The following is a 12876-nucleotide window of genomic DNA, read 5'->3' as shown; positions in this document are numbered from 1 at the left end:
TCCGCCGACCGCCATCATTATCCCACGCCGGCCACAGGCAACGCCGAAGCCGCAGCGACGGCCGCCGCCACCACCCGCGCCATCCGCGCCGGCTGAAGCTGCCGCCGCCGGACGCCCGCTCCGCGTCCCCCACACAAATGCGCTCCCCGCCGCGCGGCCACCGGATCCGGCCGGGACGACGCCGGATCTGCGGCCACCAAGCTCCGTCGTCGCCGCCGGCGAGCACCCACAGAGGGCTGGACGGCCGCGCCCGCCCCGACGCTCCCGAGCCAGGGGAGATGGCCGCGCTGCCGCCGTCCTCGACGCCTCTCGGCCGGAGGCCCCTCGGGCAGCGGCGCGACGGTGGGAGCGGAGGAGAGGGGAGGGGAGGGACGGCGGCTAGGGTTCGCCCTCCGGTCGCCCGACGCGGAGGCGACGCGAAGGGGTCACGGGAACCTTCACGGCCCCACACCTCTTGTTCGGCAGCTCTGCACCCCAGCTCGTTTCTTCCTCGTCTGAACGGAGAACCGCAACGCCAAGCTAGAAAAGGCCCTGACTTGGAACAGGATGTGCTGCTGGAACCGTCTGAGCACAAGCAGAGACTCTCCGGGACGGAATGACCACCTCGTGAAAACGACGCGCGATTCGCCGATGCAGTGATCAACGTAGTCCAAGCTGCACGGGGGGCTCGAGGCTACAGGACTGATGCCGACCCAGCAGCGATCGGAAGCCCTTCCTCCCGACGCCGACGTACTACTGCTACCGTGACGCCGACCGTCGAGCACGTCCGCATGATTAGCTTAGCGCCACGCCGCACGCACGCCGGCCGGCCGTATCTCCCCGCCATTACTCCTGTGGTTGCTAACAGAGCGGGAGGAGGAGGAGGGGTCGGCGTCGCGATGGAGACACCGCGCTCGCGCGAGCGCGGGGGCGGGCGTGTTGAATGCGCTCGTTCGCGGCACGCGCGGGCGGGCGGTGGTGGTGGGCGGCGGAGCGAGCTGGACGGACGTAGGTGTCCGCCGAGCAGTGGACACGACGGCAAGCAAGTCGAGTACGACGCGCACCCGCCGGCGGCAGCTGCATGGTCGACGCGAACGCGATCCTGCGCTGGGGATGGAGATCGCTGCCAGGCAGAGTCGCTTTCGGATGACCGTCCCAAATCGATCCCAAATTCTCGATGCGTATCACGTTTAGTTGCCAAAAATTTTCACCCTAAAATTTTCAGCTCCTCTTTAAACACATGTATGAAGCACTAAATGTAATTAAATAATAAAACTAATTACACAGTTTGGATGTACACGACGAGACGAATCTTTTAAGCCTAATTAGTGCATGATTAGCCATAAGTGCTACAGTACCCCCACATGTGCTAATGCTGCGGTCAAAGGCCTCAAAAGATTCGTCTCGTGGTTTCCAAGTGAGTTTTGAAATTAGTTTTTTAATTAGTGTCCGAAAAACCCTCCCAACATCTGATCAAACACACGACGAGACATCCAAAATTTTTTGCCTTTGGAACTAAACGGCCCAGGAATGATCAGTCAGTGAAGCGCTGCCTTCCGTGTTCAACCAACATGCCGCGCGACTTTCAGATCGGCGCGCAGGTAGAAACGCGCATGTAAAATGTAACTTCATCGACTTCAGTACGATAGTACATCTCGGGAATTCAGACCGTGGAGTCACGCCCGTGACGTCCGTCGGTAACTAGCGACACGGCCGGCCCCGGCGTGCGCTTTTCATTCCGAAAGGATGGCTCGTCACAGGCGCGCGGGACTCTCCCGCGACCGGCCTTCACATGCGCCCCTGCCGATCCCCGCCGGCTTGGCGCCTACCTGCGCATCCGGCCGCGCGCCGCGAGGCACGGGTGCGCCCTGGGTGCGCCGCCGCCGATGCCGCGCGCGTCGCTTGTACGGTAGCCCGATGCGGCGGCGTCCGTCACGCGCCTGCTGCGACGAGTGGTCCGCCGCGCCGAGCGAGCTCGGAAGCAAGATACTTGTCGTGTTACGGACGCGAGCTGCTGGGGGCGGGGGTGCCCTGGCTCCCTGCTCGGCTGCTCTGACTGACCGGTCTCCTTGTCGCCCGCTCGTGTGACCGTGTCGTACCGGTGGGGCACCCCCGGCATGCGCGCTCACCGGAATGCTAGAGCACAAACCCGTGGATTTGCTGGTCCTTTCTGGCGGTAAAGAATGCCACTGTAGATCTACCAAAGAAATTAAACTACTGCTGGACCAAAATGTCACCTGCTGGCTCTTTTTTTTTAAAAAAAATCTGGAACGGTAACAGCATTTGCCATCGGGGGAAACACAGCAGCGAGATTGCACCTCCGCTGAGGATTCAGGAAGCACAAGTGTTGGCGCCCTTTGAATCTTTGATCACGCCGCTGCCACGTGCTGCGCCGGTGCAGTGCCAGCGTCCACACGCTTTTCCAACCTTTGAGCCGTACGCCACAAAGCATCATCAGTCATCAAGTGGCCAACACGGGCCGATCATTATCCGGGATCAGCGACCTCTGAGGGAGCGCAACGGCAACATCGGCGAGAGTTGAAGTTCCTCGCAAAATATTGCCCAAAATCATCAGGTACGGATACGGATATCGCGCTCAGTCGCTCTCCATCTGATTTTTCTCTCACGGGAGGCCGAGCAGAACGGAATGATTGTCGTTCATCTCGCCGCTGCAGCCTTCTAAGAAATCCTGACGACCTTACTTAAAGAAGATGACATCCTACATCCCGGCCCTATGCATCGCAGGTATCTACTATCCACACCTCCGTCGTCTCCTCTGGGTAATGGCTTCCCGTTCCCGGTCTCGGAGCATGATATGAAGGCCAGGCGGCGAGGAGGAAGGAGAAGACGAAAGCCATCTTCGTCCAGCAGCCCATTCTGCAGAAGCGAGGTGAGGCGCTTCTTCTTCTTCTTCTTCTTCCATTTCCTATGTCCCCTACTGACTTGACTCCTGAGCATGCATTGCATCGCATCACATCATCGGCGGTTGCACCATGCAAAGCATGGCATGGCCGATCCAATCAATCAGGCCCCGGATGCTCGCGTTGCGTTGCCAACTCTATGCTGAAAGCCTGAAACTGGAACTGGTCAAAAAGTTGAGAGCTAGTTTGCCATCCGGTTCAGAATGAACGCATTCCTCGTTGGAGGAACCATCTCCACTTTCACTTTTCTCCTCACAAAATTAACCTGTCAAAGTCTCGCATCTACTAGTAACCTGCCTGGTTTAGCTCCCAAGCTTACATAGTCCTACTACCTATCCATCCAGGTACAGACAAGCTGTCAAGCTTTGGATCATCGCCAAGCCTTTGTCTCATCGCCTCCACGCATCCGAAGAAGCCCAGCTCATGCGCGTGCCCGTGGCTATCAAGAGTTAGTTATCCAGAGGTACGTGAACCTAATGTAGCAGCAGCAATTCGCGTCTCTTCTTCTATCTGTTTGTTGCGGTGCTTCAGTTAATCAACAAAAAGGTTGCCGTATCCGGGGGCGTGGTTGCCAATTCGGCCATCTCAAAGACCCCCAACTACTTATGCACCACGACGCATGATTCCAGGCCGCGGTGTCGAGTGTGGCCGGCGCCGCCTGCTTTTGTTTTGTGCGTGTGTGGGGCGGCGTTGAGTAAGGGGAAAGACTAAGCGAGCGCGAGAGCTGGCGGGAGGGAGATCGAGAGCGAACAAAAGGGGAAGCCGTGGAGTGGTGGGTTCTTGCTTCCTTCAGGCCTACCTTTCTGCAGCCTTAAGCTTGGTGGTTGTAGTGGCGCGCGTATAATGCGCTAGCTATCCTCTACGGAGAGAGGGACCGGGCCATCCATGCCCATGCTATGCCCATGTACATGGCCTCTCCCTCTGCGGAGCTCTACTAGTAGCAGCGATCATGGGTCAGGAACCATGACCAGAGCCAAGCAAGCCATCACCCTTGGCGAATGGAAGCTTAAAGAATCGGATTGCGCGCACGGCGAAGCTCTCACCATGTGTCATTGTGTCCCCCCGGTTTAAGGATGCCAGTTAGTTTGGTTCTACTGTTTGTTTAAAGACCACACGGCTGTCCCTGTCGTTGGCTAAGTGGTTGGGGGACTAGTTAGTGCCAGATTAGACGGGCAAGCCAGCAGCCAATTCCTCCGTGTTGTCCATTATTTAGTTGCTTTGCCTTTGCGCGCGTGAAGATAGGTGCGGGCAGAGAGAGAGGGAGAGATAGCTAGCTAGCTAGCTCGGCCGTCGCCATTGCTGCTGCATAGCTCCATAGCTCGATTGTCTTTCTCTGTCGTCTCTCCTGCCGGCGCTCTAGGTCGCGTCCATGATAGAGCGAGCGAGCGGGAGCTAGCTGACGACCCCGCTTTCGCGTCTTGTCCCCTTGCAGCTTTCCTCTTGGAGCCGTGTGGTGGCGCGGCGGCTCCGAGTCTTGAGAGCTCCCTCCGGGAATAAAAGATATCGCCATGCAGGCGCCGCCGCCCAAGGCAAGGTTCGTCCCGTTTGCCTCATTTTTCATCCCCCTTCCGTGCTAAATTCCATGTGCCGTCTGATGATTGCTGCATATGCATACTTTGTTTATTTCTCTCATCTGCATCAATCCTGGCGAAGTTAGATTCTCCTCTCCAGGTCAATGTGTTTGCGTATGCACCGTGGTTCTCTCTCTGATCTGATCATCAGCTCACTCTTCAGTTTGGCAATCAGTCCCATGTTCTATTGGAGCACGCACGAGTTATGAGCCCACCTATGACTGTACACGTCTCACCAAAGTTCAGGGATAACTGTTCATACTTGATACTCCTTGCTCAACGATAGCAAAAAAGAAAGGAAAGGAAAGGAAAGAAAAAAAAAAAGGCTCCGAGCAGCCACGGCTGCAGCACTGAATTTACCAGTGGCGAGCTGCGAGATGGAATTATGCGACTGGGCGGCTCTAAACTACACTTTCCCCCTTATCACCATCTGTCTGTCCGGCCTTTTCATTTATTTTTTACTATCTTTTCACGGAGCCGAGGAGGAAGCGACCAACCGTGTGTTTGGTTGGTGGAAGAAATCCAACCCGGACGGGTCGAACCCATTTTTAGGATGTTTGGATGGGGAGGAGTAGGGGTTGGAGCGGACCCAGATGGGAATATTCGGTCTATACGCGGGTCGGCTCCGTCCGTTGAAATCTGGCGGACGGAGCCAACCCCGATTTCCTCTGTCGCTGAGCGCTCTTCCCGTGAAGTCTCCGTCGTCCGCTCGACCCGGCCCCGTCGCAGCCGATTCGCCTCCTCCGTCCCTGTCGCGGCCGCGCGCGCCCGTCCTCTCCATCCCTGTCGCGGCCGATCCGCCTCCTCATCTTCTCGGCAACTCGCGGGACGGCGGCGTCGGCCCACGGTGGCGCGAGCATGCGAGCACGCGACCGGCGAGCGCGTGGCAATTCAGCGGCGGTCGAGCGCGTGGGGCGGCCGGCGAGCGCGTGGCGATTCGGCGGTGGGCGGGCAGGCGGGGCGGCGGGCGGGCAGGCGGGGCACGATGGGCCTCCACGCCTCGACCTGCTCCGGCGTCTAGATGCCGGGGGTGTCCGGGTACCCCTGCGCGGTGGCGGACACGCCCGTGGCCTCCGTGATGAGGAGGCCGCCCCTGGTGGCGCGCTGCGAGTAGTACACGGCGGCGTGCGGCTGCGGCACGTTGCCGAAGGAGCGGCACCGCGTGAGCGGCGCGAGCACCACCCGGTGGGCGAGCTCGAGCTGCCCCGCCTGGAACGGCGTCAGCAGCGGCATCGCCTCCTGATGCGCCATCTCCTGTGAGCTTCTCCCGGCCGGTCGGAGGTCGGCGGCCTGCTCATGCGAGTGGTGGGTTGGGAGGAATGGAGCAAGCTTTGCTCTCGGATCAAGTCTGCTTCGTGGTCGCTTCGCTTTGCTCGTTTGCTGTGCTTGTGTTTGGTGTCTCAAATCGGGCCGGGGCGCGTGGGGCGGCCTCCGGCGGCGCGCGCCCCTCCTCTCCGGCGAGCAGGGGCCTCTCTCCCCGTTCCGAGCGCCGAGGTGAGGAGGCCATGGAGGAGAAGCACCCCTGCTTCTGTATCTGTGGGAAGAGGAAGGAGTCCATGAGGATGACATGTGGGACCCAAAATTACTGTGCTAACAGGTTAAAAATGGCATTCATCCCTGTTTTTTTGTTCCTGCAACCAAACAAGAAATGGGTTGGTTCTGTACTCAAGACTAGAGATGAAACCAAACAAAAAACGGGTCGGCTCCATCCCCAAAATGAGGGATGGAACCAACCCATCCTACCAGTCCCACAACCAAACACACGGCAAGTTTTCAAATCAGGGCCGCATGTGACCGTGACTGTTCGCAGATAGCTCCATGGGCAAGGGCTGTCCAGTTCTTGAGCTCGGAGCCAAGGAGGACAGGCAGGTCCACTTGTTGCACCCGCATCTGTAAAGCAAAGCCTCTCCACCCTCATCTCTCTCTGCCTGCCCTTTTGATCCCTCCCGCCCGTGCTTGCCTACGCTGCGGAGGAGGGGATTATGTTAAGCTAATGCGGCGGCCCCCTTTCCTCGGCTCGGTGTTTGCTCCTCCCCTCCTCTTCTTGTTGGCCTCTGGCGCTTTCCGGGCCTCGGATTCTTTGTTGTGCTCCCCCATTGCGTCTCGCTGCTGCTTCGCTTTGCATCTGGGTTGAGCTGGAGCATCGATCCGCCTTGCTCGGCGGAGGCGGCTTCAGCTAGAATCCACCGCTCTTTGGTTTGGTTTCCCCCCATCAGAGCTTTGAATCGGTTCTACTGGGTTTGGATTTTGGAGTCTCCCAATGCAAAAGTTTCCCCCTTTTTTGCTTGCATTTGACATGAGGGGAGACGCTGAGATGTCCCCCCTGTTCTAAGCATGCTATCCTTGAACAAAATGCATTTCCTCAAGTTGTATTCCAGCAGCAACAGCTCCAGGTAATGTTGCTGCTTCGGGTTTTGAGCTTGCATTGCCTGCCCTTGTGTGATTTTCTGAGGTCCCTGTGATTCAACCTGACGCCGTTGTTTTTCTTTTGGCTGCAAAGGAATGGCTCCGCGGAACACCCCACCCGGACGTCCTCCCAGGGAAGCAACAAGGCCGGCCGGACGGGGAGGATGGCCGAGTCGCCCACCGGGCTCAGCCCCAAGGTCGACCGCCGCTCGACGATGAGCGCCGAGAGAGAGGTAAAATGGCGAAAAAAAACCCTGCTCTGAAAGTCTGAAGTTGCTCCATTTCAGAATGCGGTTTCAGTAATAAGTCCGCCTTTTTTTTATAAGAGAATTTTTTTTTGATAAGAAGTAATAAGTCCGCCTGGAAAAAGATAAAGCAAGCTTAATTGTTGCTGTTTGGTAGTACGTCGGTGGTGTCATACCAGGGCACCGCCCGATTAAATTCGTGACAAGTTTTTGAAAGACCATTTATATACCATCCATTTCTCATGGTTCATTTGATTAGACAGTACTGCTACTTGTATCCTCTTATCTGTGATATTCCCTCTCTCTCAATCAGGAGCAGTTGGGGTCTTGCTCTCTCTCTCTGGATGGAGCAAACTGTCAATTAGACTGAAACTGACATGCTTAGTAGGTACTTAGCTGAATCAGATGGTCCAGGATATTGAATGGCTAGCAAATCCTTAGAAATAATGGAAGGTCGTCCTCGTGTTACCACCAAAGTGGCGAATTATGATAGTGGTACCAGACTACCAGTTCTGCTACCAATCGTGTCTCTGCAACCAACGGCAAAACAGGGAACCGGGCGTCTGAACTGACGCAAACTCTTGTTTGGGACCGGCAACCGGTAATTGACACCGGTGTGTTTATTCTATCTGTATTGATTATGATCCTACAAACGCCCGGAAAAGTAGGCGGTTGCTCATTTCAAGCACACTGGTAGGCAGTTATCTGTGCTAATATGCCATCATGCTAGTCCTTTTTCTGGTACAGAACACTAGTCAGGATTATCAGCTAGCGTCTGGTAGCATGATTTTTGGCAAATTCCCAACATTTGAGGAACTACGATTTTGTCTAGATACTAGCGAAGGGATAGAAAGTTAGCACACAAGCAGCATTTCTCACAACCACGGCATTGTTTAAGCTCACTAGTTTCTCCCTGGCTAAACATGTCACTGAGGAAATCAGATCATCACCTTCTTTTTTTCAAATGGTTCTCTGAGGGTACTACTGTTACTATAATAAGTGATATTTGCCGGCATTAATTTGTCCTTGTATGCAATGAAATCACCAGAAAAGGAGGCCACCGACGACGAAGCTGTCAGAGCTGGAGTCCCAGCTGTCGCAGCTGCAGGACGAGCTCAAGAAGGCCAAGGAGCAGCTCCACTCCTCCGAGGTCTCCAGGAAGCGGGCCCTGCAGGAGGCCGACGACGCCAGAGCGCAGGCCGCCGCGGCGTCCGCGCAGGTGCGCAACTCCGAGGCCCAGCTCGCCGAGCTCTCGTCGGCAGAGGAGGCCCGCCTCCTGGAGCTGCGCCGGTTGTCGCAGGAGCGCGATCGGTCGTGGCAGTCGGAGCTGGAGGCCTTGCAGAAGCAGCACGCCGCGGACTCGGCCGCGCTGGCTGCGGCCATGGGCGAGGTGCACCGCCTGCGCGTGCAGCTCGCCGCCGCGGCGCGCGCCGACCGCCGGCAGGACGTGGCGGAGGCGCTGGCCACCATCGACGAGCTCAGGGTCAAGCTCAAGGCGAGCGAGGAGGCCGAGGCGCAGGCGCGCGCCATGCACGAGGAGTGCAAGCAGCAGCTGGAGGCGAGCCGGGCCACGATCGACTCGCTGCTCACCGACGGCTCCAAGCTGATGGACTCGTTCAGCCTCGTGGTCAAGGAGCTCGAGGAGTCGCGCGCCAAGGTCAAGGCTCTCGAGGAGGAGGTCACGGAGGCGTCATCGAGGATCGCCATCGAGCACTGCAATTGCTCGGGCTCGGAGGCCGCCGAGCTGAGATCGGAATTGGAGGCCGCGGAGGCCAGGTATCAAGAGGAGAAGATCCTTAGCACCGTGGAGACGCAGTGCGCGTACGAGCTCATGGACCAGATCAAGACCGAGTCCGACCTGCGGCACGGCAAGCTCGCCGCGGCGCTCGAGAGCGCCAAGTCCGAGGTCATCTTCCTCAAGGCGAGCCTGTTCGACAAGGAGTCCGAGCTGCGGCGCGCCCTGGACGCGAACAAGAAGCTACAAGCCGAGGCAAGAACGGACAGCTCGGCGGACGCTCTGAAGGAGCAGCTGCAGGGCGCGCTGCAGGAGAACGGGCAGCTGAAGCAGGAGCTCCGTCAGTACGAGTCCGAGAAGGGCTCCGCGGCCGCGAGGACGCCGGAGGCCGACGCGGCCGAGGCGGCGAAGAAAGGGGAGATGGAGGCCGAGCTGCGCCGCCTGCGGGTGCAGGCCGAGCAGTGGCGCAAGGCCGCGGAGACGGCCATGGCGCTGCTGACGGTGGGCAAGGGCGGGAACGGCAAGGTCGTGGAGCGGAGCGAGTCCTTGGAGGGCGGCAAGTACGCCGGCCTGTGCGAGGACTTGGACGACGACGCGGCGGCGAGGAAGAACGGCAACGTGCTGAGGAGGATCAGCGGGATGTGGAAGAAATGAGAGGGGCGATCGGCAGCTGAGCGGGAGCGGCAGCGGCGGCGGCGGCGACGTGGCTTGTACTGCTGCTCCGGGGAGCCCTGGGTCACTCAGGTGTAATTGTTTTGCCGGTTCGTGTGGTGTAAAAAACACAGTACAGTGCTGTACTTGTCGGGGGTAAACGTGCTCATAGCTGTATTATACAACGTGGTATATGGAGGATCAATTCATCCGGGTGTGACAGGTCGAGGTAGAGGTTCTCTTATAGTTGCATTCAAAAGTGTCTAGCCATCAAGAACTCGAATTCATTTTTTTTCCTTTTGAAAATGGAAACCTCATCGATTCACTGGTTTTAGTTTTCAGAAATGGCGCTCGTCGAGAACCTCTGACCTTTCAGTTTGTGGCGCGCAGGTGTGGGTGTTTCGGCCCAGATCTTGTGTGCAGCTCGGCCCATGACCCCTACAATTTGGCGTTTTTTTCTTTTTTATATTTTTTAAAAATAAAAATTTTAAAAATATATGTCCGTTTTGAAATATTTCAAAAATACCCCCGGTCGCGCCCCCATAGGGCGACAGGGCCTAAGTATAATTTTTTTTTCAAATTTGCAACGAGGTCCCTGAAAAAAAGGACATGTCGCCCCCCAACAGGCGACAGGGGGGCGACAGGGGGGCCTGTCCTCGGGCGACCACTAGGCCCCGCCCACGGGCGCGGCAGGGGCCTGTCGTCCCCCCCCCCCCCCCCGCGGGCGACAGGGGGGCCTGTCGCCCCCCCCCATCGGGTGACCGGGGTAACCCACCTTATATAAGGATCCACACCCCATTCCCTCCTCATTTGAGCCCGAAAATTCCACCAAAAATCCAGAAAAAAGATAGGGGTGATGAGAAGGGAAGCGGCGAAGCCCTGCCGGATTCAGCACTTGTGATCTGCAGGTTAGTACATTTAGTTTATATTTTTTTCCATTTAAGTACTACGCATTTAAGTAGGAGTAATTTAAGTAGGGGTGAGTGATTTAATTTAATTAGTGATATAGTAGAACCATTTAAATAGGAGTTTAATGATACTTTAGTTTGTAGTTACGTAGTAGTAAATTAGTTTAGAAAATTAGTACTACGCATTTATTATTACAATTGCAGTATTATTAGAGACGTGTTTATAAATTAATTATGATTTAGAATAGAATTTGACATATGCAGTATAGAATTTGAGTGTCATCACGTAGTTATGAATACATATACGTTGTAGTTGAATTTCATACTTAGTTTTTACGGATTATTGAATAAGGTAGTGAAGTAAAGAGTATAACTCGATAAGTATTATGTGATATACAGATATGTCGAGCAAGATGCAGTTTCAAGTATTTTATGGTGACTACAATGTTTTGTATGGGCCAAATGGAGTAGATTTTTTTGCCTTTAAGTGCACATCTAACGCCATAGATAAACCTCTGGAAAGAAGTTTTGGTTCCATATGTAAGTAGCTGCAGCGTGGGTCCCAGGCCTCGTCGTCGTTCCCGTGTCCGTCGACCGTGCACGGGCCGACGTCGCAGTTCTTCCCAAGTGCAGGTAACGTACATATCTCTTTAAAATTAGATCAAGTGTTCCTACATATTTACTAATATCACATACATGATCCAATCCAGCTACTGCGTTCGGCCATACTGGAATGTTTAGAAGAACAGCACCAGTTGGCGAACCGTATCCAGGGAAGGTACCGGGGCCACAGATACCGGTCTACACAAGTTAGTTTATGTTTCGTATTTCGGTTTCTAAATGTCATGACGAAATACACGAGCGTACGCTAACATCCACATTTTATGCGTAGGATTCTACTACGATGCGGGCGCCGGACCTTCTTCTTCCTCCTTTCGACCAGATAACGAGGCATTCACCTTAGACGACCTCGACAGCTTGACTCCAGAAGAGCCTGCCGCGCAAGGTGACCTCGATGTCTTGGGGTATTCACAGCTACGAGGAGCACCACTTGGGATCTCTCAGCAGCAGACACCGCAGCCCCTTGCGCGTCCTGAGCGATAGGTGAGGTCTCCGGAAGTTCTCACCTACTCCGAGGGCCATGTCCGTGCCCAGCAGAGGGCTAAGAGGGTCCGACGCCCTAGGGGTGGTTAGATATATCTGATATTTGTATCTCTGATGTTTATTTGTAGTGAGATAGCTGTGGACCGCTTATTTGTATCCGATGTTTATGATTGTGCTAGTTTACTTGTCATTTGTTTCTATAGATACTATTGATGTGAACTTGTTATATTTGTGGGTTCCATAATGCTCATGAAATAAGGGAAGTTCTTGCGAATTTTTTCTGTGATTTAATGAAGTACAAGTTAGGTGCGGTAGGAGTTAGCGGCCGAGATCCTGCCGACGATGATGACGATTACACGCTCGAATAGCTCAAAATAAGAACCATAGTGTATCTAGCTGCGAATACGAAATCACAGGTTATCACTGCTCAGCACGGCGATCACGGGTTTCCCAAATGTCGCATTCTTTGCCCAGACATACGTGACCCAATAGCAGTGCCCTTCCACCATTTCAAAAAGATGTGATAACACGACAACCACACCAGCTCACCTTCAAAGCAGTCTCTCTGACGAGGACGACGGACCTGTCATTCTACAGCGAAGGTCTGTGGCGTGTAGTGGGGAAGGCGGCATCTAGGCGTGATCGACCGAGCGGCAGCAATGCAGCGCTGTGAGTCTGCATGCACAGAGATGCATCGAGTAGTCATTTCGAGAATCGAATCTAGCCTTTTCAGTGTTAGGTCAGCCAGCCTCTTCACTGTGTTGTCATGTAGGCTTTTTAGGTGCATTTACACTCCACACTCCGGGTATCAGACCTTTGTGCGCCTATAAATACTCCGAAGTTTGTGAACTCCCAGCAGCACTTAAACACCAAAGCTCATTGTATACCCAATGTCTGGAGGTGGGTCTAGCGGGAAGAATTACTACGGTTTTGGGAAAGGAAAAGGGGGAAGAAAGAGAGACCCCATAATATAGGAGGGACCTCTTGGACCTGATTCCTTTCCGGAACCAGTGTTTGAGTTTCCGCCACAGCACAAGAGTGAATTTACCAATGAAACTCCTCTTCGACAATACGATAATCGTAGAGAACCGTGGCCAAAATGCAGAAATTGTGAGGACTGCTTAGTGCAGATGTGCACCGACGGGATGGATGTCGGTCGGCGTTTCTTTAAATGTCCACACGCATGGGTAATACTCTGTTCTTTCATTTCTTTATCTTTAATGAGACACCTTACATGAAATTTGTTTTGCAGTCTTCCGATGCTCCAGAAAACTGTGGTTTTACTAGGTGGGTCGATCCTGCACCAATTGATTCTGTTCAGGAGTTCATCAAGTATCTCCAGATAAAGATCTTTGA

General features: G+C 54.9%; 1 protein-coding gene across 5 annotated transcripts; it reads left to right on the top strand.

Moving 5' to 3' along the window:
* Positions 1-2252: 2252 nt before the first annotated feature.
* Positions 2253-9754, top strand: LOC120674146 (interactor of constitutive active ROPs 2, chloroplastic-like). Of its 5 annotated transcripts, none has more exons than XM_039955277.1 (5): positions 2253-2554; positions 2655-2869; positions 3245-3363; positions 6972-7110; positions 8171-9754. In XM_039955277.1, the coding sequence occupies exons 2-5, from the start codon at positions 2714-2716 to the stop codon at positions 9509-9511; spliced, it is 1755 nt and encodes a 584-aa protein (XP_039811211.1). In that variant the 5' UTR covers positions 2253-2554; positions 2655-2713; the 3' UTR covers positions 9512-9754. The 5 variants fall into 5 exon arrangements, with proteins under 5 accessions (XP_039811211.1, XP_039811212.1, XP_039811214.1 ...); XM_039955278.1 differs by having other exon boundaries at positions 2254-2554; positions 2725-2869; XM_039955280.1 differs by having other exon boundaries at positions 2255-2554; positions 2725-2869; positions 3245-4434.
* The last annotated feature ends 3122 nt before the right edge of the window (positions 9755-12876 follow it).

The sequence above is a fragment of the Panicum virgatum genome, chromosome 5N, assembly GCF_016808335.1.
Source record: "Panicum virgatum strain AP13 chromosome 5N, P.virgatum_v5, whole genome shotgun sequence".
In the NCBI taxonomy this organism is placed as follows: Eukaryota; Viridiplantae; Streptophyta; class Magnoliopsida; order Poales; family Poaceae; genus Panicum; species Panicum virgatum.
Note: the sequence above shows the minus strand (reverse complement) of the source record. Positions and strands in the feature narration are given on the sequence as shown.